This window comes from Typopeltis vanoorti, chromosome 6 (assembly GCF_054136105.1).
Source record: "Typopeltis vanoorti isolate ZY-2024b chromosome 6, IOZ_Tvanoo_1.0, whole genome shotgun sequence".
NCBI classification, from domain to species: domain Eukaryota; kingdom Metazoa; phylum Arthropoda; class Arachnida; order Uropygi; family Thelyphonidae; genus Typopeltis; species Typopeltis vanoorti.
Genome location: NC_143554.1, coordinates 142,462,510 through 142,487,323, shown reverse-complemented (window position 1 = coordinate 142,487,323; position 24,814 = coordinate 142,462,510). Strand labels below are relative to the sequence as shown.

At 39.0% G+C, this 24,814-nt stretch overlaps 1 protein-coding gene and 1 pseudogene across 1 annotated transcript; both read right to left on the bottom strand.

The window, feature by feature from the left end:
* Positions 1–7,726: 7,726 nt before the first annotated feature.
* Positions 7,727–8,299, bottom strand: LOC150106000 (uncharacterized). The gene has a single exon (XM_090394612.1). It carries the CDS (start codon positions 8,297–8,299, stop codon positions 7,727–7,729), a length of 573 nt encoding a protein of 190 aa, XP_090250738.1.
* A 15,535-nt stretch (positions 8,300–23,834) lies between these two features.
* Positions 23,835–23,958, bottom strand: LOC150105999 (U2 spliceosomal RNA; annotated as a pseudogene).
* Positions 23,959–24,814: the final 856 nt, after the last annotated feature.

Here is a 24,814-nt window from a genome sequence, read left to right as displayed (position 1 = left end):
ACAGCAACAGCCGAACCTCAGTTAAACTTCATTGGTATATTGGTACAGCATTGCATTGTTGCCATCCATCACCCCCAAGGGCATTAATGAACCAATCGACTATGTAAGTAAAGGTTCAATCTCAAAAATATCGGACGATCTCTATCTCTATCTCTAGGCCACTCATTCGTGGGTGAAAGACCGTCCAAATCTCCGCGTTGGTTCTACTCAGTGAAACTCGATTACCGAGCAGAACCGCTCAAATTCCGAGGAAAATAATTCACCGACAATGCCCCTCAGCGGGCCGTGCCGGAGAACACTTTCCCCGGAGACTCAAAGTGCTCCGTTAAGGCAAAAACCTTAAGAGAGCGAACTGAAAAACTCATCGCCCAAGGGGGTAACAGCAACAGCCGAACCTCAGTTAAACTTCATTGGTAGAGCATTGCATTGTTGCCAGCCGTTACCCCCAAGGGCATTAATGAACCAATCGACCGACTATGTAAGTAAAGGTGATATCTCAAAAATACGGACGATCTCTAGGCCACTCCATAGTGGGCGAAAGACCGTCCTAATCTCAGCGTTGGTTCTACTCAGTGACGGGCTCCCCGACCACTGAGCAGAACCGCTCAAATTCCGAGGGAAATAATTCACCGACAAAGCCCCTCAGCGGGCCGTGCCAGAGAACACTCTCCCCGGAGACTCAAAGTGCTCCCTTAAGGCAAAAACTTTAAGAGAGCGAACTCAAAAACTCATCGCCCAAGGGAGTAACAGCAACAGCCGAACCTCAGTTAAACTTCATTGGTACAGCATTGCATTGTTGCCATCCGTTACCCCCAAGGGCATTAATGAACCAATCGACTATGTAAGTAAAGGTTCTATCTCAAAAATACGGACGATCTCTAGGCCACTCCATAGTGGGCGAAAGACCGTCCTAATCTCAGCGTTGGTTCTACTCAGTGACGGGCTCCCCGACCACTGAGCAGAACCGCTCAAATTCCGAGGAAAATAATTCACCGACAAAGCCCCTCAGCGGGCCGTGCCAGAGAACACTTTCACCGGAGACTCAAAGAGCTCCCTTAAGGCAAAAACCTTAAGAGAGCTAACTCAAAAACTCGTCGCCCAAGGGGGTAACAGCAACAGCCGAACCTCAGTTAAACTTCATTGGCACAGCATAGCATTGTTGCCATCCGTTACCCCCAAGGGCATTAATGAATCAGCCCACCGCATCTCACGGTCGATTTGAGTCATTCAGATCCAATCTCACCAAACTTCCTTATAGTCCTTATAAGGACTGGCTTAAAGGGGCGAAGCAATATTGCTTTTCATATTCCCCGTTGTCTGTAGAGGACAGTGTAAGGAGAAGGTGTTATTCAGCTATGTAGAGGACAGTGTAAGGAGAAGGTGTTATTCAGCTATAAAGCTGTGATCATGGCAAGAGGGTAACAGCATTAGCAGAGCCTCAGTTAGAACTTCATTGGCTACAGCATTGCCATACATTACCCTCCAAGGGTACCAATTTTAGTCGCCTCGTACGACATGCATTAGCTACATTGGTGCTATTCTTATCCCGGCAACCACACGGGATGTCACCAAACTTCTATCACTATTTTATTTTATAAATAGCAGTCTTTTAAATAATAAATAGGTGTGTAAGAAAAATTTAAAATTCATCAATTTCATTTTATACTTTTTAATTTGTGTGAATAATTTATATAACCTTTAGTAGATTTTAAATCTTTTTATAGAAGTAACTTACTTCTTTTAAAATTTATACTATTATTTAAATAATAAACCTTTTAGTGTATTTCTCGAGTAAATGTCCTTCAGTTCAAATTTCTCTAACATATTTTACTACATTTTCAGTTAAATCTACATTGACATTTGGAATGATAATTTTGTGTTTTTACAAGTAACAATATAATCTAAAGTGAGAATATGTTTATTTCTCGCATTTGAAAGTTAATGATGTGGTCACCATAACAATTTTTCTGGAAAAAACACAGTGATTTTCAGTGAAAATGTCTCCATAATACATAGTTATATTGGCGCAAAATGTTGGTTTTAAGTTTTATTTTACGTAACTTCATCAGTGCAAATGGTCATCAAGACTTGTTCTGTACTATTTTAGAATATGCTGTAAGATGTACTCACCACGACGAGTAATTTGTATATAAGATTTATTTTTTTTGCCTATATTGGTAATTGTAAGTTGATTTCGTGCCTAATTTTCATTATATATTATTTGCATGTAAATGAAATTTAATTAAAATGACAATATAATTACTTCTGATAAATATCCTCCCCTCCCCCCACAATACAATAATACACAAATAAAAAAACCTATAGCGCATTTTTACTACGTGTGAAAAAGGTTTGCTGACAGCTGAAGACCTGCTTGGTTTTACTTGGGGTGTTTGTTCTACTCATCCTCATTTACCCAATGACAAAAAAGTAATAATATATCTAAAAAGGGTGATAAAAGTGAGGCATGAAAATATCACCCATTGCCCTCACATTTGTATGGGTGAAATGGTTGTCCCCAGCTGTTTTTTATGTTGGTGAACAGCACGTCTTCGTTTGCGCCCAGATCGGGCTTTTCCAAGTCAACGTTGTCGAAGATAATAATAATAATAATAATAATTTGTGAGTTCAACAAATCTTCATCATCGGCCTGTAGAGTAAGATAGGCTGAGAGTCAGCAGATAGCAGGAGAGGAAATAAAGATACAGTGCATAGTGGTAGAGTAGGTTAAAGAGGCCTCAGTTGACCTGTTTGCCCCCCAGGGATGTTTCTAAAACGGTCGTTGATTTTTCACTTTACAAAAAAGGAAAAATCCTAAAAAGGAAACATGTAACAAAACAAACAACAAAAAAGTACGGAGAAAAGCAAAAATTGAAAGTTAAACTTAGAGGTGGAGGAAGGATCTGGCCCGAGTGATGCAGCTCACAAGGAACTGCACTGCCTCGCTGTAAGCCTTCGCCGCTCGGGTTCTCAGGTCCTCCCCCACCTGTGATAGCTGAAAACGGTGAAGCTGTGTACAGAAACCCCACAAGGTGGTTACTGTGTCTTTCTTTTGTTGTGGGCAGTTATTATTCTTTTGGCCACCTCACTTCCCTTGGCCATGTCTAGTTTGCAGAGAGCTATGAAGAACGCCGAAGCTGCCTCCTCGTCTAAATCCTGGGATACCTCTACTTGCTCAGGGGTGATTTTGCTGATGTCATCAACGAAAATGTCACCCCATTTTGCGCTGACGATATCAGATCCATGTTCCCCTGTGAGGAGGAGTTCAGGTTCTCCTATTTTTTTCATCGCTTCTTTGAATTTTTCCGCCATGGGATATCTCTGATGAGATGGCGGAGAGTCTCCCCTGCTTTCGCGTGAGGGACTTCTGGGTGGGCGGTCTCAGATACGTTTGCTGTTTTGGGCGTTACCAACTCTTCTTCCTGTGGGATTAATGGCCGTTTGGAGGTGTTGGTGTTCACCTCCATCTTTCCTTCTTCCCTGTCTATGTCTGTATTAGTATCTATATTGGTATTGATGGTTTCAATAGCGACTGTTTCTTCTTGTTGGATTTTACTGCTGGTGGAAGTTTTTTTCCCCTTACGGTTTTTCTTAGACGTGGAGGTATGGATTTCTGTTATATCAGGAGCAGCCTCGGAAGGAGGAGAAGCTTCCTGTGCTGTGTCATTTCCAATGCTTGGTGGAGTTGCTGGCGTGATTGCACCACCCATCCTCTCAGCAAGGGTTCTGGATGGGCATGTGTCCACTTTGTGATCAATTACCCCACATTTCAGGCAAGCTGACTCACAGTTTTCTTGGTTGTGGCCTGCTTTGAGGCAGGTTTTACATTTCACTCTAGGACAGTCTGCCCCAAGGTGAGTGAAGGCACCATATCTAAAACATTGTTTTTTTACACCTGGGTAATTTATCATTACTCTAGCGGATCCAATAATAATGAAGTTGGGAACACGCGTTTTCATCTCGAGGGAGATGTGGACTTCACCCGACTTCCATTTGGGGTTTTCTGCGTCATTTAGGACTTTCACCTTGTGTATAACGCCCCATTTTCCGAATATTTCGTGAATGATCTTTACATCGGTTTCAATATATAAAGGGAATCTGGGGATTCGAAGTAGTTTGGTAATGCTCCCTACCAAAAATGGAACTATTGTTTTTCCATTACACTCGAATCCTGCAAGTAGTTTGTCTCTTGCTTGCTCACTCCTTACTACTACTTGGAAGCGGCCACCACCAAAGGGAGTAAACCCAAAAATCTGCTCAGCGCCGACGCTTTCGATGAGGGCTTTGGCCAAACATCGAGGTCGTAGATCAGCTTCCACTTCGATTCCAAGGGTCCGCGTAGGCGGCAAAGCCATGCTGGTGAGGGGGGCCTAGGCTATTCCCACCACCGAGTGTGTTGTTCTTGCCCCAGTCTGGGGTTTATTCTGTATCTGTATCTCTGCTGCTGTAGTTTATTATCAAGTGCCTCTATGAGACGCTTTGCCGATAATAACTGAGCTAACATATATACATATACATACATACAGCTAAACAATTTGCTAATCACTTATGGGAAAAGTTCACAAAAATGAACGCTAATCACACTACAGATATCATCCTGTGATCGAAGAAAGAGGACTCCTTGACTCAAGAGCGAAGAAAATGGGTAGAGGATAACTTTTTATTCCCTGACAGAAATCTGCGGGGAACAAACTATATCAATATTAGTTATGCATAAAATAAAAGGGTGTCTCAATTAACAGCTGTAGTGCAACTTTTTCTCAATAAAGAATTAAGCAATAATATTTGCGTTTATTAAATTATTATGTATTATTATAATATTATAAATGAATATTCTGAAAATCATGGGGATTCTCCTCTTATCATATGGAAACAACTTCTTCATACACTGAAAATGCCAACTGGCGCAAAGTACTTTCTAGTTAGTCATAGAAATCATTTTGAACATAACCTTATCGTTCAAATACGAATAAAGAAAAGGAAGTTGAAGACAAATGAAAAAAAAAAACCGCTGATACTCGTATAATCAATTCGAAAAAAAAAACATATACAAATGTAATGTCTTCTTTATACAATCCAAACACAATTCAAAATACACTGGTCTCCAAAATCTAAGGACGAACCATATTTTACCTATGCTATAGTCCTCCCCAGTTTCAGTTAATGCGGTCAACATCGGTCCAAAGATAATAAATGGAAAATTCCAGAAATAAGCAATTGATAATTAAATAGGAAAATGCATATTAAAGATCCAACATTATTTCAAAACCGAATATTTGGAGAAACAATGAAAGTTTCGTAAGTTGACCTGAGATCTTACGAAAATACAATCATTCCCGAGTTGCCTTAGATGCTGAAATCAAATATGTAGTGCAGTCGAGGATTTGATGGTTGTATTCTCGTAAGCTCTCAGGTTAACTTACGAAACTTAAGTAGATTCTAAACATTCTGCTTTGAAATAATGTTGGATCTGATATCTTCTTTGCCTCAGTAATTTTACATCGTCGAATGAAGCCGTATGGCTCGTTCTTTTAGTAATAGACAACTCGACTGATCCCGGAGGTAGTTCAACACCAGGGCAACTCCTTGCAAAGGTGGAAAAAGCTACAAGCAATATATTTCCTACGTCTAGGAAATCAAGAATATCTTGAATTGCGCTCCGTCCTGAGTAGTTCTCGGTTATCAGTTCGACTGTTGCGATATCGCACTGCTTAAGTGTTCAAGTAACACTTATTTTACTAATGGCCCAAAAGTGCAAGAATAGTGATGCTGGCAATTCGGATATTCCAAAGAGAAGCCTAAAAAAAAGTGCTCAGATTCCTAAGTTTACATTTACATTCAGATAACTTTATTACAATATGTTGTTATAATTGTTCTATTATATTATAAGTTATTGTAATTAATCTCTTACTATGTGTAATTTACATAGGTATGCATGTATGTATAGGAACAAACATAGTATTTATAAGCTACGGAACAATCCGCGGGATGTCTTGGAACGTATTCCTCTCAAATAAGGTGGATCTACTGCATATGAAAAAATTTTCATGACTACAGCCAAATGTGGACATACATTTATTGTGAGCATACTAATAAATTATATCACACAAGAACGCGTTATAAATTTCCTAAAGAAGTAGTTAAGGAATTGATGTACAGTATTTATAGAAAAGTAAGCGGAGAGACATTTCAGTATGGAATAGGTCCACCTCCCCCAAACTGCGATGCAGCTCTCACAAGGTCGTTCCATGCTTAGCACCAAGTGATTCAGAGTCTTTGTGGCAAACTGGCCCACTCCTTCTTCAGAGCAAGGATAAGGCCTTGTTTGTTATGTGCAGGGGAATTTCGAAAAGCAGTGTGTCTCCGTATTGCTTCCCAAACGTGTTCTACGAGGTTTAGATATAGGGCGCGTACTGGCCCCCTCGATTCGATTAATATCCTTGGTCTCCAGATGTATCTCCACTGCTCGTGTACGATGTTGTGTGCCATTGTCATCTGTAAAAATGAATTCCGCTCCTACATCACCACTGAACAGTTGAACGTGATGTTGAAGTTGCAATACCGTTCGTCACTCATAGTTCCTTTTTCCAGCACTTTTATCTCGGTGAGTTCATTAGGCACAATGCCTCCCCTTGTCACAGACGTCTTGTCACAGTTTGTCTTGATATCAGTGTACCGGTGATTGAATTGAGCCGACTTGCAAGCTGACCTGTGATGCATCGAATACATTTTGCTGTTACAATCAAAAATCTGTCTTCGTGCCCCATGGTAAAGCGATGACGACCTGTTAGTAGACAGCTGAAACACATTCCATTGGTTTGAAACGCTGCCCAGTCCATGGATACAAAACTATGTGAGATTCCGAACTCTCTGGCGATATCATAAATCTGGCCTTCTTCAAGTTTTCCAATAATTCATCCACGTGAAATCATTTAGATGATGTCTTTCAGACATTACAAAACATCAAAGTTTCCAACTTTATTCCCTCCAGAAAAGAGCTTCCTTCAAACACAGTTTGCTTAGCAGCAATTTGCCTTTTATACTGTTAAGAGCGATCACGTGACCTCTTTTCGCTCGATTGGAAATTTTGAATGTGTAACCGCTTTCTACTCGAAATTGTCAGTTAAACAAATTTACAAAAGCTGATTCGTCTGAATTTGCAGTTGTCATCTTTAGAAATAGTGTTTGTCCTTAGGATTTAGACACAGCAAAGAAATTTACAGTGTCTCCCTTTGCATGTCATTTCTGGGATCTTGATAATGGAGAAAGATAAAAAAACACAATGTCTTATGGAAAAGTCTTTATTTATAAAACTTCTTTCCATACAATATTTTTAATACTTTTAGAACTTTCAATCTTTACACCTGCTTTCGAACGACATCTTGACAATGCAACATATAACTGTCCATTGCTGAATAAAGGTCTATCGATGCATATTCCAACACGATCAAAACTCTGCCCTTGAAACTTATTAATAGTTATAGCAAAAGCTAAAACTATAGGTAATTATCGTCTGTGTAGTACAAATGGTAACCTGCTTGCACTGGTACAATCTATCCAATTGAATGCGTGGAGGGAATAGAACTTCTCCGGCATGATCACTTGTCAGAATTTTACCGGCAATTAATTGTTTATGCAATTTAACAATTTGTAAGCGTGTACCATTGCAGAGGCCATAGTTAAATTTCGAATAAACATAACAACTGATCCTACTTTCAATTGTAATTTATGCACAGGGAATCCAGGAAAGTCCAATGAATTCAAATATTAAATTCTGACATTCTAATTGTACATCTTCATCCATTTGATCAACTCCTCGAGGTTTAGCAATGTCTACACTCAAATAGGAGCGAACTTCGCCATCTACTAAATTCGATATTATATTATTTAATGTACGCACATAATCGTTATGGCAAGCTAATATGATTCTATCCGATAAACCAACGTTTAATAAGATAGACTCATTGTAAATATCTTGAATTATGTCTGAAGATTTCCAATTATCTGGAATTTCTAAAGTCTCGATGATGCCGTTGCCGACGTCTGATAACCAGTTCGCATATTCAACATCAGACGATCTCATATTTTTTGTTAAATTGAATCGAGTACCATGTGGCCATATTGATGTTAATTTTAAAGTGGATTTAGCTATTATCTCTGGTGAAGCATACTTAATAACCAGTAAAACCTGACAAACATCTGCACCGAAAATGATGAATTTACCACCAAAAGGCTTACTGTCATTACAGATATCTTGAAGTAATTCATCGACCATTTCAACTGCTCTACTTGGAATCATTGAAGCTTCGTCCCAAATTATTACGTCTGTTTCATATAACTTAAGTTTATCTTTTGCATTTTTTAAATAGCAATTTGCACACGTGTCTATTTTTATTGGCAATTTAAACACACGATGCGGTGTTGTTCCACTTGGAAGCAATATTGAAGCAATACCTGTCCACGCAACAGTGATGATTTTTTTTGTTATGTGCACGCAGAAAAAGGATCAGACAATTATATACATAAGTTTTACCGGTTCCTTCAGGTCCATCCAAAATGAAGATTCTGTCATTCGTTTCTGTCAGTACCGAAGAGAGTAACAAATTCAGTATGAGCAGTTGATCCGTCTTACAATTTTCTTTCATTTCAACAGCTTTTTTTAATTCATTTTCTATCATCATTTTACGTTCACTCTCAGTTTCAACGAATCGCTAATCTACATCACGCTCAGGTAGATTAAAGTATTTTCATGTTAAGTTTTCCCCTTCTAAAATGGACAATATATGCTGTAAAGCCAGGTCTTCATGAATGTCACGAAATCCTTCACAGAAGTGTTTTTTTATATTTTTACCAAATATTCAAATCGGTTGCTCGTTGTTCACCTGTAAGGTAGGTGGCGTAAAATAATCGTACTTGACTGGGCATGATAATTTCAACAGCCTCATCGAATATTTCAAACAATATCCCCAGTGTGTAGTAATTGTCTTGCTATTGCAACTTCCCAAAAAGACCCATATTGTTTCACTTCATAAAGTTTCAAGTTACCATAACACGTGGCACCTGGAACGAAATTCAATAAAAATTTTAGATGAAATCTTTCAGAATCTTTTGGGCTAACGGAACAGACTCTTCCAATGACTTTTATCTCCCTTTTACGTTTAATCCATCTTTTCTTAGCATCCAAACATTAGTGTTCAGGTATATTATTGTAACGGATATTTCCAGCAGCAGGATCACTTTCATTCAAATTTAAATCTGCTGTCAAGGCTGTCTCATTTTTTTCTAAAGCTGCTTCCTCATCTCCTTCTTGGTAAAGAATATTATGTTGCAGATTACATCTGCAACGTAATCGAATCGAACCTAGGGCACTCCTTCCCCAGGCATATCGTTGCGAAGCGCACAGCCACTAGGCTATCCGCGCGGGTGCAGCGATCCTACGGAGTGTAATTTCCACAAGCGTATGATAGCTATCATTGGGAAACTTAGACCATTCTTCCTGTAGGAATATAATGAGTTGTCAAAATGTTGTGGAACAGACGTCCCTTGACCTCCGCCAATTCTGAGGATGTTTGTAATAACGGAAATATAATCATGTTGTGTTTTCGTACTATTAAATACATTCCCTTAGGTATATTTGTATATCAGCAATTAATTTGATGCTGGTGATAAATTCAAATGCGAGTATGGATTTTTGCGAACATCTTTAGGTTGTAGATTACTTTTCATCAGCCAGTATGAAGCTACTATTGTATATAATGGAAATGGCTGATGTCGGATAAAAAGTTGCATTTTTGATCAATACAGTCTATACAGCAAATGTTTTAGATTATCTAACCTTGGCTCACTTTACACCAATCCACTAAGCTTTTCCACCTCTCATTGGCTGGTTTCGGAGAAAAACAAAGTTACACTCTTGTTGTCCTCTCGTGTATCCCCCATTTAAAATACTTGTTGATCTCTGGAGTGGGGAGGACAATTCTTTTTTTTTTCTCCTGGAAACTCTGGTTTGTCGTCTCGTAAACTCAACAAACTTAACCGTAGAATGCATACTATTTCAAACAATAACTATAATGTTAGAATTAGGGATCACGAGATGGCAGCACGTGACAACCCTTTCTAAGCATTAGTAGTCTTGTGCATAAACAAGTTTGCTAAAGGACATAAACAATATGCCTTTAGCATCCCAAAACACCGATACCATGACCTTTCCTGCTAATGGCACCGACTTTGTATTTTTTGGTGCTGAACAACCGGCTTCTGTCCACTGTTTTCACTGCTGCTTGGATTCTGATGTGTAATACTGAATCCAAATCTCATTCCTTAGTAATAAATCAACGCACAAAATCAGTTTTATTATTGTTCATATGCTCCATGCACTGTTCTGAGATTTTCATGCGAGTGCGGCACCCATCTTCGCAAATCTTTTTCATTTGCAATTCTTCTGCAAAATATATCTTACACCTTCTTTTGAAATACATGTGGTCTTAGCAATTTCACGCCTTTGACTCGCAGGTCATCCAATACGATATCGTGTACTTGATCAAAGATTTCTGGTGTTGTTACACTTTTTGAACGTCCTTCACATGAATCATCATCAAGGCTGCTACGGCCAATTTTAATTTTCGAATACGAAGCCAATTCCTCGGCAGCCAATTTCTTAATTGTCGAAAACGAACGAGAAGAGTGCTCATAAAATTTATGAACTTCGAATGAATTTCGTTTCGCGTTAAACCTTCCTTTACAAAGAATTTTAGAACGGCACGATACTCACTTTTATCCATTTCAAGGGATACAACAACACGTTTGCTTCAGTCAGCTGTATAAAACAAACTGCTTGATAGAATCACTTGCAATTTCATTTCACATGGATGCTCATGACAGATGTACCAACTTAAAAAAAAATCTTGCCGATAGTGTTGCCTTATATGATCGACACCGAGAACTTTTCAGACAACCGTTGTGTTACTGTCTGAAGTAGTTTCTCAAGAAGAAATACATTATCTTAGTTTTCCTAGTAAGGGCTCGGATGTTCACATAAGATTGTCATTACGTAGGGAGGCCGCATATCTCGAGGAGAGGCAAACAGTCAAAGAATCAAAATTATAGTCATTAATTTAAAACAATAATCATTTGTTCGAATTCGAGCTATATAACTCAATAAGACATGTTATTAACAAATACTTGGCAAGTGATAAAATTAAGGATACAAAAAAAAAATGCAGTTTAAGTTTTAGCTTTGCAAATAGAGCGTCTCCTGTGAATACTCGAATAACTAACAGGAATTATTGTAGATGAAATCGTTAACATATAATTTTGTAATAAAAATTCGTCTATTATCAGATATTCATCTCCTTCAAATAAATGAAACAAGATAAAATCAAGGTAAATACCGAACCTCATTCATCCACTCTTAACAATACTTTACAATCAGTACAATACTAGACAATACCAGAGCAGATATGCATTTAGAATATTTTTTTCGGCACTATCTACAGTATTAGTTTTTTCCAGTCTTCTTAGATGAGACTGACATAAAAATATATTTTTGAAATAATTCCTGTGGATCAGTATCTATCTTTTATTCTCGTGATAGCATCAGTGAAAGAAATCTGGTGTTCCATTTGACTTATAATAATGAACACTAATCATCGTTTGGTTCTGCAGTAGACAATATCTCTCTATATATATTATATTACGTGACACCTCCAAGGAGTCCAAGGATCATTCAAGCACGGCATCTACTCTCTCTCTCTCTCTCTCTCTCTCTCTCTCTCACCATTCAAAATCCACCAACTACAACGAACCGCAACTACACCAACGCCATATATCGCCCACTACTAGTATTTTCACAGGCAATCACAATATAGAATTAGGGCACTGTAACTGCCCCTAAATTACTGAAGGTACTGACGTGATCTTCGAACCAATTTTCTCTCTATCCCTAATATGAGACAATGTAATTAAAAGAAAAGCTGAAAACACCCATGCACTTGTAAGGGTGCTGTTTTAACTTCATTTCATTGAGGGGGGGGGGATTGGCAGTTTAAATACAAGTGTGAATGAATTACTGATTTCATGCTTCTTAAGATTGTTTTCTTAGTTGTAATGGAACTGACGTACAGAGAGTGATATGCCCTTCGATCTCAAAATTAACATTTTTTACCATCCTTTTGGATGAGACAGAAGTCTGGAAATATGCCTTCGTTCAGATCGTTAAATATGCTTCAGGAATGGAGTACCAAGGAATCGAACTTACCTAATTCTACCTCGTTTAATGAAACTGCGATCTCAGGCTTTTATTATTTTTATGAATCAGAGTTTTTTTTAATGTCATTAATTATGAATGACCTTGAAAGGATGTTAGTGTGTAGTGGTTTCTGTGTATGCTGTAATTTTAGCCGCTCATTTCAAAATATGTATTTCATAAACATACCTATTAAAACCATAATTTGTAAAAGGTACAATAATATTTTTTTAAAATAAATCCTGGAGAAATTTTAAATCATCTGACTAATCAGCTTCTTGAAGTCAAAATCCTGGATAACTTCAACAATCCATTGCATCCGTGATAAATATTCAGAAGTGAGCTTACTTTTCAATAGACGCTGTTAGCATTAAAACAAAAAGGAAATCAGTTCTCTATAAATTACCATCCAAAATTCTCAAAGGAATTTTATTATTTTCGATAGAAACCTAAAAAGCTTCTAACATAAAATATCAGTTCTATTCTCAGTGTGGTAGAATGCATGCGGTTCAGTCGTTTATGATTTTCTTTAACCATAAAATATTTGAACCTTTCAAACATTGATTTGTTTAATATTAATTTAATTTGATGCTATTTAAATATATCAAGCGAATGTCTAGCAGTGGAAATTGTGTGTGCCGCCCATGGCGCTAGATCGCCAAAAGAAAGAGCATCGTAAGTTTAATTATAGTTACTAACTACAGCAACTTTCACTAAACCTTTTTTCGAATAGTTCCCTAGTTTGTCGATCTCTTGCAATTGTAAGAGGATTTCTTTTTCTCCCAGAAACTGGGTTTTTCTTTCCGTCACTTCTTTTCATTTATGGAAATGAGAGATAAAAAGAGAAGAACTGTGAAAATAGGCAGAGTGTTTTAATTTTAATTTGTTTCTTTTTTTTACATAATTTATTGCGATCCTTTGATATTTTTCTTCATGTTAATCTTTTATTTCATTCATCCATCTCATCATTCGATGTGTATGTTTTCTTTTTCTTTTTCTGTATTTCTTATCTTTAAAATGATTTCCATACTACTCCTTTGGCTCACTATCTAAATATATTGGACTAACTTTTATTTATTAATTTATTTTTTAAAACAAGGAGTTTTTTTTATCTTTTCATGAGCTGTGAAAACCAAAAAGAAGGACATATAATTTTACATACTTAGATTCATATAGCATCTTAGTAAGCATTGTGTAAATGAGTACTGGGTTTGAAACATAAGCAATTTAAACTTTAAGACAAAATAATTATATTGTACAGACAAAGAAGCGAGTGACACATCCTGCTTGTAATCATACTTTACTTCTATGTTTCCAGAACTGCATTATTAAAAAATAAAACCGAAATCGTTAAAAATTAATAATAACAGAAATCAAGTGCTTTATTATTGATTTCGTGGGTGTTCCGGAAAAAAGAACCATTATTCCTGATTTGTCTTCTTAAGTAATGGATAATTTACGAATATACGTATATGATAAACATTTACTTCACACATCAAGGGAAAAAAAAAAAAACATACAATAACCTTGAATTCCCTTTATTAGGTGTATGATGTAAATTGTAAAATTTTAAGACTTTTAAGTTGTTTTCCATTTATATGAAAAATTCTAATAGCATTAAAAGGATAAATTATTTTTTATTAACGTGGTATCTGTTGCAAAATTTTTAGAAAGCTTTATACGTTTTGTTGTCATATTTCTCTATACTACTTGTGTTAAAAACAGTATCGGCAAATACTGATATGTTGTCATAAATTACATTCCATTGTTAGATTCACCATTCATTTTACTGTTCAAACAAGGAGACCTGCAAGAACACACACAAAAGACAATTGCCTCTGTAACGCAGTTTGGAGAAGACAAGATTCTTGAAATCGAAAAGATACGAGTTCGATTCTCCTTATGAGGAGAGTAATCTTTTCATGATCTTTTTTAGATGAACGTTTAGCCAATGTCAAACTATGTATCCCCTGAAAACTCTGGTTTTCAGGAGAAACAAAGTAGTTGTGAACAAAGTTGAAAAAACGTAGTTGTGTCTTCACACAACTACTGCCAGGAGGAAATCAGAATAAGGATAGTTCGTCCGAGCAGCACATGAAATACTAACCGCGAATTAGGTAGTTCTGGCAATAGTTGTGTGAAGATAGAGTATCCTTTTGCAATGAGTTCTTAGTATTACCAGGTAATAAAGATGATGATGATAGTATGCTAATAATAATAATAATAATACTCTTGACTTGTACCGTACAGTATAACTATAAGGAGATGGACTCTCATTTACCCGTCATGAAAGCAGACAGTTTGAGCATTTTCCAACTTGGTATACGTATAAAATAAAGTTGTCATGATGTTTATGAAATACTCGTGCATATAAATAAAATCAAATTTTCATGATGTTTACGAAATACTCGTGCACATATGTTTATATATACATACATACAGAAGAAACAACAAAAAAAAAATTGTGAGTTCAACGTATCTCATCATTGGCCTGTAGAGTAAGATAGGCTGAGATTCAGCAGATAGTAGGAGAGGAAATAAAGATAGAGTGCATAGTAGTAGAATAGATGAATGAGGCCTCAGATTACCTGTTTTAGCTGTTGACCCCCCAGGGGTGCTTCTAAAAAGGTCGTTGATTTTTCACTTTTGAAAAGGAAAGACTATGCAAATTTAATAAGTGTAAATATATCTATATCTAAAGACTTATGTGGAAGACAATTCTATAGAGGAATGAGTTTGCCGAGCAAACCCAGAACAGTATAACCAGGAAAAGAAGGGAGATGACCTGGCTCGGAAGACCTCGCCCTGAAAAGGGCTTGGGATTACCTCAATGTTGGCCTTCGCAGTCCGGGTTTGTTCAGGTCAAACCCAACCTGGGGACAGAAGAACTTTCAACAAACGCTGATCAGGATCAGGAAGGAAGATCGGTAAAAACATTACTTATAACCTCACCAAATTTCTATATTTTTGTTTTATAAATAGCAGACTTTTAAATAATAAATAGGTGTATAAAAAAAATTTAAAATTCATCAATTTAATTAAATACTTTTTAATACATTTAAATAATTTATATAACATTCAGTAGATATCAAATCTATTATAGAAGAAATTTACTTATTTTAAAATTTATACTATTATTTAATTAATAAACCTTTCAGTGTATTTCTCGAGTAAATATCCTTTAGTTCAAATTTCTCTAACAAATTTTTAATAATAATAAAAATAAAGATTTAATAATAAAAATAATTTGTGAGTTCAACAAATCTTCATCATCGGCCTGTAGAGTAAGCGAGGCTGAGAGTCAGCAGATAGTAGGCGAGGAAATAAAGATAGAGTGCATAGCGGTAGAGTAGGTTAAAGAGACCTCAGTTGACCTGTTTGCCCCCCCAGGGGCGTTTCTAAAACGGTCGTTGATTTTTCACTTAACAAAAAGGAAAAATCCTAAAAAGGAAACATGTAACAAGACAAACAAAAAAAAAAGTACAGAGAAAAGCAGAAATTGAAAGGTGAACTAAGAGGTGGAGGAAGGATCTTGCCCGAGTGAAGCAGCTCACAAGGAACTGCACCGCCTCGCAGTAAGCCATCGCCGCTCGGGTTCTCAGTTCCTCCCCCACCTTTGGGAGCTAAAAACCAGTGAAGCTGAGTACAGAAATTCACAATGTGGTTACTGTTCCTTTATTTTGTTGTGGGCAGTTATTATTCTTTTGGCCACCTCACTTCCCTTGGCCATGTCTAGTTTGCAGAGAGCAATGTAGAACGCCGAAGTTGCCACCTCGTCTAAATCCTGTGCTACCTCTACCTGCTCAGGGGTGACTTTGCTAATGTCATCAACGAAGATGTCACCCTATTTTGCGCTGACGATGTCAGATCCATGTTCCCCTGTGAGGAGGAGTTCAGGTTCTCCTATTTTTTTTCATTGCTGCGTTGAATTTTTCTGCCATCCCTGGGATGCCTCTGATGAGATGGCTGAAAGTCTCCCCTGCTTTCGCGTGAGAGACTTCTGGGTGGGCGGTCTCAGATACTTTTGCTGTTTTGGGCATTACCAACTCTTCTTCCTGTGGGCTTAATGGCCGTTTGGAGGATATATTTGTATCTGTATTAGTATCTATATTGGTATTGATGGTTTCAATAACGACTGTTTCTTCTTGTTGGATTTTACTGCTGGTGGAAGTTTTTTTCCCCTTACGGTTTTTCTTAGACGTGGAGGTATGGATTTCTGTTATATCAGGAGCAGCCTCGGAAGGAGGAGAAGCTTCCTGTGCTGTGTCATTTCCAATGCTTGGTGGAGTTGCTGGCGTGATTGCACCACCAATCCTCTCAGCAAGGGTTCTGGATGGGCATGTGTCCACTTTGTGATCAATTACCCCACATTTGAGGCAAGCTGACTCACAGTTTTCTTGGTTGTGGCCTGCTTTGAGGCAGGTTTTACATTTCACTCTAGGACAGTCTGCCCCAAGGTGAGTGAAGGCACCATATCTAAAACATTGTTTTTTTACACCTGGGTAATTTATCATTACTCTAGCGGATCCAATAATAATGAAGTTGGGAACAAGCGTTTTCATCTCGAGGGAGATGTGGACATCACCCGACTCAATTTGGGGTTTTCTGCGTCATTTAGGACTTCCACCTTGTGTACAACGTCCCATTTCCCGAATATTTCGTGGATGATCTTTACATCGGTTTCAATATATAAAGGGAATCTGGGGATTCGAAGTAGTTTGGTAATGCTCCCTACCAAAAATGGAACTATTGTTTTTCCATTACACTTGAATCCTGTCTCTTGTTTGTTCACTCCTTACTACTACTTGGAAGCGGCCACCACCAAAGGGAGTAAAACCAAAATTCTGCTCAGCGCCAACGCTTTCGATGAGGGCGTTGGCCAAACATCGAGGTCGTAGGTCAGCTTCCACTTCGATTCCAAGGGTCCGCGTACGCGGTAAAGCCATGGCTGGTGAGGGGGGCTAGGCTATTCCCACCACCGAGTGTGTTATTCCTGCCCCAGTCCGGTGCTTATTCTGTATCTGCTGCTGTAGTTTATTATCAAATGCCTCTAAGAGACGCTTTATCGATAACAACTGAGCTAACATTTTACTACAATTTGCGCTTAGCTAAACAATTTGCTAATCACCTATGAAGTAGTTCACAAAAATGAATGCTGACCACACTACAGAAATGATTCTGTGAAGTATGATCTTCAAAAACGATGATAATACGGTAAAAACATATTACTTATAATATAATACGGTAAAAACAAATTACTTATAACTTCACCAAATTTCTATTGACAATCGAAATTTATGTATTTAGGTGTAAAAAGCAAGATGCTTTTCATATTGCCCGCTATCTGTTGTTCTATTACTCTTTTTTTTGTTTTATAAACAACAGACTTTTAAATAATAAATAGGTGTATGAGAAAAATTTTAAATTCATCAATTAAATAAAATTTATTTAAATAATTTATATAACATTTAGTAGATATCAAATTATTTTATAGAAGTAACTTACTTATTTTAAAATTTATACTATTATATAAATAATAAACCTTTCAGTGTATTTCTCGAGTAAATATCCTTTAGTTCAAATTTCTTTAACATTTTTTCTACATTTGTAGTTAAATCTACATTGACTTTTGGAATTATCATTTTGTGTTTTTACAAGTAACAATATAATCTAAAGTGAGAATATGTTTATTTCTCTCATTTGAAAGTTAATGATGTGGTCACCATAACAATTTTTCTGGAAAAAAATCAGTGATTTTCAGTGAAAATGTCTTCATAATTCAGTGATATTGTTATATTGGCGCGAAATGTTGTTTTCAAGTTTTATTTTACGTAACTTCATCAGTGCGTATGGTCATCGAGACTTGTTCTGTTCTATTTTAGAATATGCTGTAAGGTGTACTCACAAGAACGAGCAATTTGTTTATAAGATTTATTTTTTTGCCTATATTGAATATTGTAAGTTGATTTCGTGCCTAATTTTCATTATATTTTATTTGCATGTAAATGAAATTTAATTAAAATCACAATATAATTACTTCTGATAAATATCCTCCCCTCCCCCCACATTGCAATAATGCGCAAATTGCAAAACCTATAGAGCATTTTTACTACGTGTGAAAAAGGTTTGCTGACAGCTGAAGACCTGCTTGGTTTTACTTGGGGTGTTTGTTCGACTCATCCTCATTTACCCAATGAAAAAAAAGTAATAATATATCTAAAAAGGGATATAAAAGTCAGACATGAAACTATCACCCATTGCCCTCACATCTGTACGGGTGAAATGGTTGACCTCAGCTGTTTTTTATGTTGGTGAACAGCACCTCTTCGTTTTTGCCCAGATCGAGCCTTTCCAGTCAAAGTTGTCAAAATTTTTCAGTACAGCTTGTTTGAGCTGAGCTGAAGTACTTGAACTCTATCCGTTGCCAGTTTTTTGAAAAGTTTGCATATTATGTAGTACCACTCTGGCACCGTCTCCGCACATGCTCCGGCGTGGCCAGTGGTCCAAAAGTAGGGTAGGAAAAATCCTATGAAGTATTTAATCAGATTGCCTGAAGGGTGATTTGATGCCAGTGTTTTCCGTATGGTCTGAGCAATGTTGGTTAGGTGGCAGTATTTGAGGATTGGCAGTGCGAATCCTCCTTGTGTGTGTGGGGGGGGGGGAAAGGCCCTGCACACCTCGTGTTTTCTGTTGTTCCAGAAATAATTAGTGATCTGTTTGTGAATGGCGTTGTCTTCTGTGCCTGTGATGTTTGTGAGGTTAATGGTGTGCAGTAACATCGGTTTTAGGACTGTTTTGATAATTGTTGCTCTACCTTCGAATGATAGGTAGTTGAGACTGAAGGGTTTGAGTTTTTCGCGACATATTTCTATTAAGTGTTGCGTTTGCAACACTGGGGTCTCTAGGAAGGGAATTCCTAGTATTATTAATGGACCGGTTGTGGGTGTAAGACCACACGGAAGGCAGGGCAGAATTTCTAATAAATTTTGATTTTTGTTTTTTCGGGATTAGTGTGAAGACCACTGAGCACGCTGAACTCTCGCAGTATACAGAAGGAGATGTAAATCGAGTCGGAATCCCGAAGGATTCCGACAATGTCATCGGCATATACGACAGTCTTGCTCTGTTTGGAGCTTAAGGGCAGCAGTAGTCCTTTTACTGCGCACTTCTCATCAATTTTTTTTAGAAGTTCTAGTACTAAAGAGAAAAGAAGGGGGCTAAGGGGGCAGCCGTGCCGAATCCCTCTGTGTATGGGAAAGGATTCTGAAAGAAACCCATTAATCGCAATGTGCGTTGTCGTTTTACCGTACATGCTTTTGATTGCTTCCCTTACGGAGGCCGCCACTCGGACTTTCTTTAGGATATAGTGCAGGAAGTTGTGCTTTGCACTATCGAACGCGTTTTCTAAGTCTACTGATACGAGTGCAAGTGGGGGTTCCGTGTTCGTCACAAGGCGAAGAAGGTCTCTTATCAGGAAGATGGTTGAGCTCCATCGAACTGCCCGGAACTCCGTATACTTGAGTGCTGGTTAGCACATTCCCAATGCCCAACTTCAGACGATTACAAATCACTATTTCGAATAATTTGTAGTCAGTGTTGGTCAAGAAAATATGGACTCCAGCTACCCCTGTTATTCAGGTCTCTCCTATTCCTGGAGATGAAAATTGTGTACCCACTAACGAAGTCAGTAGGCACGTCAACGGTGAATAGGAATTCGTTGAATAGTGAGACCAGGATAGGCAAGATGAAGTTCCAGGCTGAGCGATAGAGCTGAATGCCTAGCCCATCTAGGCCAGGGATTTTCCGTAGCTTAAGCTGTTTATAGGCTCGAATAACCTCTTCCGACGTGATCGGTCTAATTTGAAGAGTTCTCAGGTGTTCAGGCATGTTGTGAATGTTCCACACTGCAAAGTCGCCTGTCTCCTCATCTTCGTCGGAATAGGTTCTCGTGTAGTGCTGGAAAAATTGCTGCAGGATGTCTTCCGTAGTTGTGAGTGTTTGCCCGTTAGCGTGAATTTGCCGAACCGTTTTCTTGTCTTGTTCTGCTATGCGCTGCCGGTTGTAAAAGGCGGCCGACGGTGTTTCCGCCTACCGGAGAAACAGTCTGTTGCAAAAATCGAGCTCGGCGATTTTTTTTCCGTCGAAGTGCTTCGAGTTCAATTTCCACGGCTTTAATAAGCGAATCGCTAGGAATACCGTTTCCCTGATTAGCGCGGCACCATCCTAACTCTCGATACAGCTCTCTCATTTTTTTCCTTTACTCGTGAGCTCGTTCTATGGAGATGTTTTGGAAGAGCTCTTTTGCCTCGGTTTTGAACTGGGCCCACGCGTCCCAGTCGGCCTTTTTCCTTCCTTCGCATAACAGCTGCAGTAATAATAATTTTGTGAAATTCAACGTATCTCATCATTGGCCTGTAGAGTAAGATAGGCTGAGATTCAGCAGATAGTAGGAGAGGAAACAAAGATACAGTGCATAGTAGTAGTAGTAGAGTAGATGAATGAGGCCTCAGCTGACCTGTTTTGGCAGTTGACCCCCCAGGGGTGCTTCTAAAACGGTCGTTGATTTTTCGCTTTTCAAAAGGAAAAATCCTGAAAAGGAAAGACTGTGTAAATTTAGCAAGTGTAAATATATCTAAAGATTATGTGGAAGAAAATTCTATAGAGGAATGAGTTTGCAGAGCAAAACAAGAACAGTATAACCAGGAAAAGAAGGGAGATGAGCTGGCCCGGAAGACCCTGCCATGAAAAGGGTTTGGGACCACCTCGATGTTTGCCTTCGCAGTTCGGGTTTGTTCAGTTCAACCCCAACCTGTGGACAGAAGAACATTCAACTGCGAAAGGACTAGACATAACTGTGGGTTAAACGCTGATCAGGAAGGAAGATCGAAATAGCGTCAACACCTACAACCTAAATAAGTGCAGACACAACCGGATTACCCCCCCCCCCCCTGTATGATTTGTCAGATGGTTGGTGGGTCGCACCATATCCTCAGGAACCGCTCTTCACCCTGCATGTAACTCTCCTGCTCCAGGAAGCGGCGGAGGTAGGCTGAGAGACAGTTCCTAACACGGAGATAGATGCGATCCCCATCGTTAAGAAGGTGTTTTTTCTTGATTTTCCAAATGTGGTGTTTAATCACATTTATTTTCAAAATCAGGTGTTTCTTGTTTTTGGTTACTGGGGAAGGAAACTGTAGAAAGACTACTTCGGCGAATGTGAGCGCTGGGATCGCAAGTACCTCAGCCAGTCTGTGCCAAACACGCTGTACTGGCGGGCATTGAAAGAAGAAGTGCCCTACGGATTCTTCCGCTTTGCAGACGTCGCACGGTCATGAGCTTTAGGCTGATTTTACCAGTTTCACCAAGTGTATGCCGCAGGCGATTCTCCATTCTAAATCCCGATGAAATGGTTGCCCCCAGCTGTGTTTTATGTTGGTGAACAGCACCTCTTCCTTTGTGCCCAGATCGGGCTTTTCTCAGTCAAAGTTGTCGAAGATTTTCCAGCACAACTTGTTTGGGGTGAGCTGAAGTACTCGAACTCCATCCGTTTCCATTTTTTTGAAAAGTTTGCATATTGTGTAGTACCACTCCGGCCCCGTCTCCGCATATGGTACGGCGTGGCCATTAGTCCCGAAGTAGGGTAGAAAAAATCCTAAGAATTATTTAATCAGTAAACGTTGATGCAGTATATATTTTGTGAGTTCAACAAATTTCATCATTGGCCTGTAGAGTAAGATAGGCTAAGAGTCAGCAGATAGTAGGAGAGGAAATAAAGATAGAGTGCATAGTGGTAGAGTAGTTTAAAGAGGCCTCATCTGACCTGTTTTAGCTGTTTGTCCCCCAGGGGCGCTTCTAAAACGGTAGTTGATTTTTCACTTCAAAAAAAAGGTAAAATCCTAAAAAGGAAACATGTAACAAAACAAAGAGAGAATAAATCTGGAGAAGGAATGGAAAGGTAAACTTCGAGGTGGAGGAAGGATCTGGCCCGAGTGATGCAGCTCACAAGGAACTGCACCCCCTCGCTGTAAACCTTCGCCGCTCGGGTTCTCAGGTCCTCCCCCACCTGTGGGAGCTAAAAACCAGTGAATCTGAGTAAAGAAATCCACAAAGTGGTTACTGTTCCTTTCTTTTGTTGTGGGCTGTTATGATTCTTTTGGCCACCTCACTTCCCTTGGCCATGTCTAGTTGCAAAGAGCAATGTAGAATGCCGAAGCTGCCTCCTCGTCTATATCCAGGGCTACCTCTACTTGCTCAGGGGTGATTTTGCTGATGTCATCAACGAAGAGGTCACCCCATTTTGCACTGACGACGTTGGGTCCATATTTGAATGTGAGAAGGAGTTCAGGTTCTCCTACTTTATCTATTGCCTCTTTAAACTTTTCTGCCACTCCGGGCATACCTCTAAGGAGATGTTTTAGAGTCTCCCCTGCTTTTTCATGAGGGACCTCTGGGTGTTCAGTTTCAGATACTTTTGCTGTTTTGAGATTTGTTAGCTCTTCTTCCTGCGGACTTAATGGCCGTTTGGAAGTTTTGGTGTTCGTCTCCATCTCTACTTCAGCTTCTTCTACTGTATCTGAATTGGTGATGTCTATATTGGCAGTGGAGCTCCGCTTTCTTCCGTGGGAGTTACCATGATGGTTTTTGAATTGTCAGTCTCTTCCGCTGGGATCGTATTGCTGGTTTCTGCAATTCTAGTAGGTTTCCCTCCCTTGTGGGACCTTTTCATTGGTTTAGATATGGCGGCATGATCAGGAGTGGCCTCAAGAGGTGGAAATTCTTCCTGTGTTGTGATTTTTCATTACTTGATTTTGTTGCTGATGTGATTGCACCACCGATCCTCTCTGCAAGGATTCTGGATGGGTAGGTGTCGACTTTGTGGTCAGTGACCCCACATTTCAAACAAGCTGCCTCACATTTTTCTTGGTTGTGGCCAATTTTTAGGCAGTTCTTGCATTTTATGCGAGGGCAGTCTGCCCCAAGATGATTGAAGGCACCACATCTAAAGCACTGCTTTTTGACGCCTGAGTAATTTACCATTACCGGGGCAGATCTTATGAGGACAAAGTTAGGAACTTCGGTCCTCATTTCAAGCGAGATGGTAACCTCCCCTCACTTCCACTCAGGATTGTCTGAGTCATTATGAACCTGGATTTCCCGTACAACCTCCCACTTAGAGAATACGCTATGAATTATATCGTTGTTGTCTGCATATTCTAGGGGAAATCGTGGTATCTTAAGGGTTCTCAGGATGCTCCCAACCATGAAGGGAGATATTTTTATTTTACCACAGTCAAACCCTTGAAGAAACCTTTCTCTTGTCTCCATATTTTTGGTCACTACCTGGTATCTTCCATCCCCGTAAGGGATAAATCCAAAAATGTGTTCTGCCCCGACACAGTCTATGATATGATATGATATGATATGATATGATATGATATGATATGATATGATATGATAGCTATCGCCATTGCCGGTATTGTGGCGTCAACCTGAATTCCGAGGGTACGCACACGCGGCAGAATGGATGGCATGATCAGATGGGGAGAGCCTAACTATTCCCACCACCAAGTGTTTGATATTTCCCCAGTCCGGGGTTTACGAAATTCTGTAAATTTCTGGTTTATATCGTGAAACCCGATGGGACTCGTACCGATATTAACGGTTAAGAACAGAAAACTACACCCCTGATCTAAGCCAAAAGGCCGAGAAGTTTAAGAAGATAGAATGGGAGTTCATATCATCTCATCATTGGCCTTTTAAGAGTAAAACGTTGTGCTGAAAGTCAGCTTGATAGTAAGAGAGGAGTAGATAGGTAGAGTTGATAGTGGTAGTTAGGTACAGAGGCCTCAGTGGATCTACTTGGCCTCACTCAAGAGTGAGAAACCAAGCAGATCTCCGACATTTCCTCCCTGCATCCGTTCTTTTTCTCAGCCCTCCCCGGCCAGTCACCTCTTCAGGTGGCTGTCCGGGGAAGGTGAGTGGAAAACAAATGAATGGAGGACTCTTACATACACATACATACATTTACACACTAACATACACAAACAAGACTGAACATATTAGGAACTGAAAAAAGGAGAGGGGAAAGAGCCTGGCCCGAGTGATACAGCCCACAAGGAGCTGCACCGCCTCGATGTAAGCCTTCGCCGCTTGGGTTCTCAGGTCTTCCCCTTCCTATGTGAACAAGATATATGGACTAGATTTTTTTTTTTTTAATTAAATATTTATAAGTTTAAACCTGGATGGTTTGTGGTCCTTCATTGATTGTCCTATCGTCTTCAGTGATTCCTGTAGGATTATTTTTTCCGTGCTCTCTAGCTCGTGGAATGCTTTCATGTGCTCTTGGGAGGTTTTAGTTACATCTTCCATATGTCTCTCATTACTGAAGAATTCTACCGTCTTTGTTTTTTCTTTTTCTGTTACAAGGAACCAAGCGTGCTTTAATTTGTTTAATATCCTCAATATTTTGCCTTGGAATTCTGGTGCACTGTCATAGACAGTTCTTACTATAGTCCTACTTGACCATTCGGAGACGACTTGCCTTCCTGTTTTGGGGCTTTTTCCCACTAT

Coding starts and splice junctions, on each gene's coding strand:
- LOC150106000 (XM_090394612.1), bottom strand. CDS start 8,299: ATGATTCCAAGTAGAGCAGTTGAAATGGTCGATGAATTACTTCAAGAT.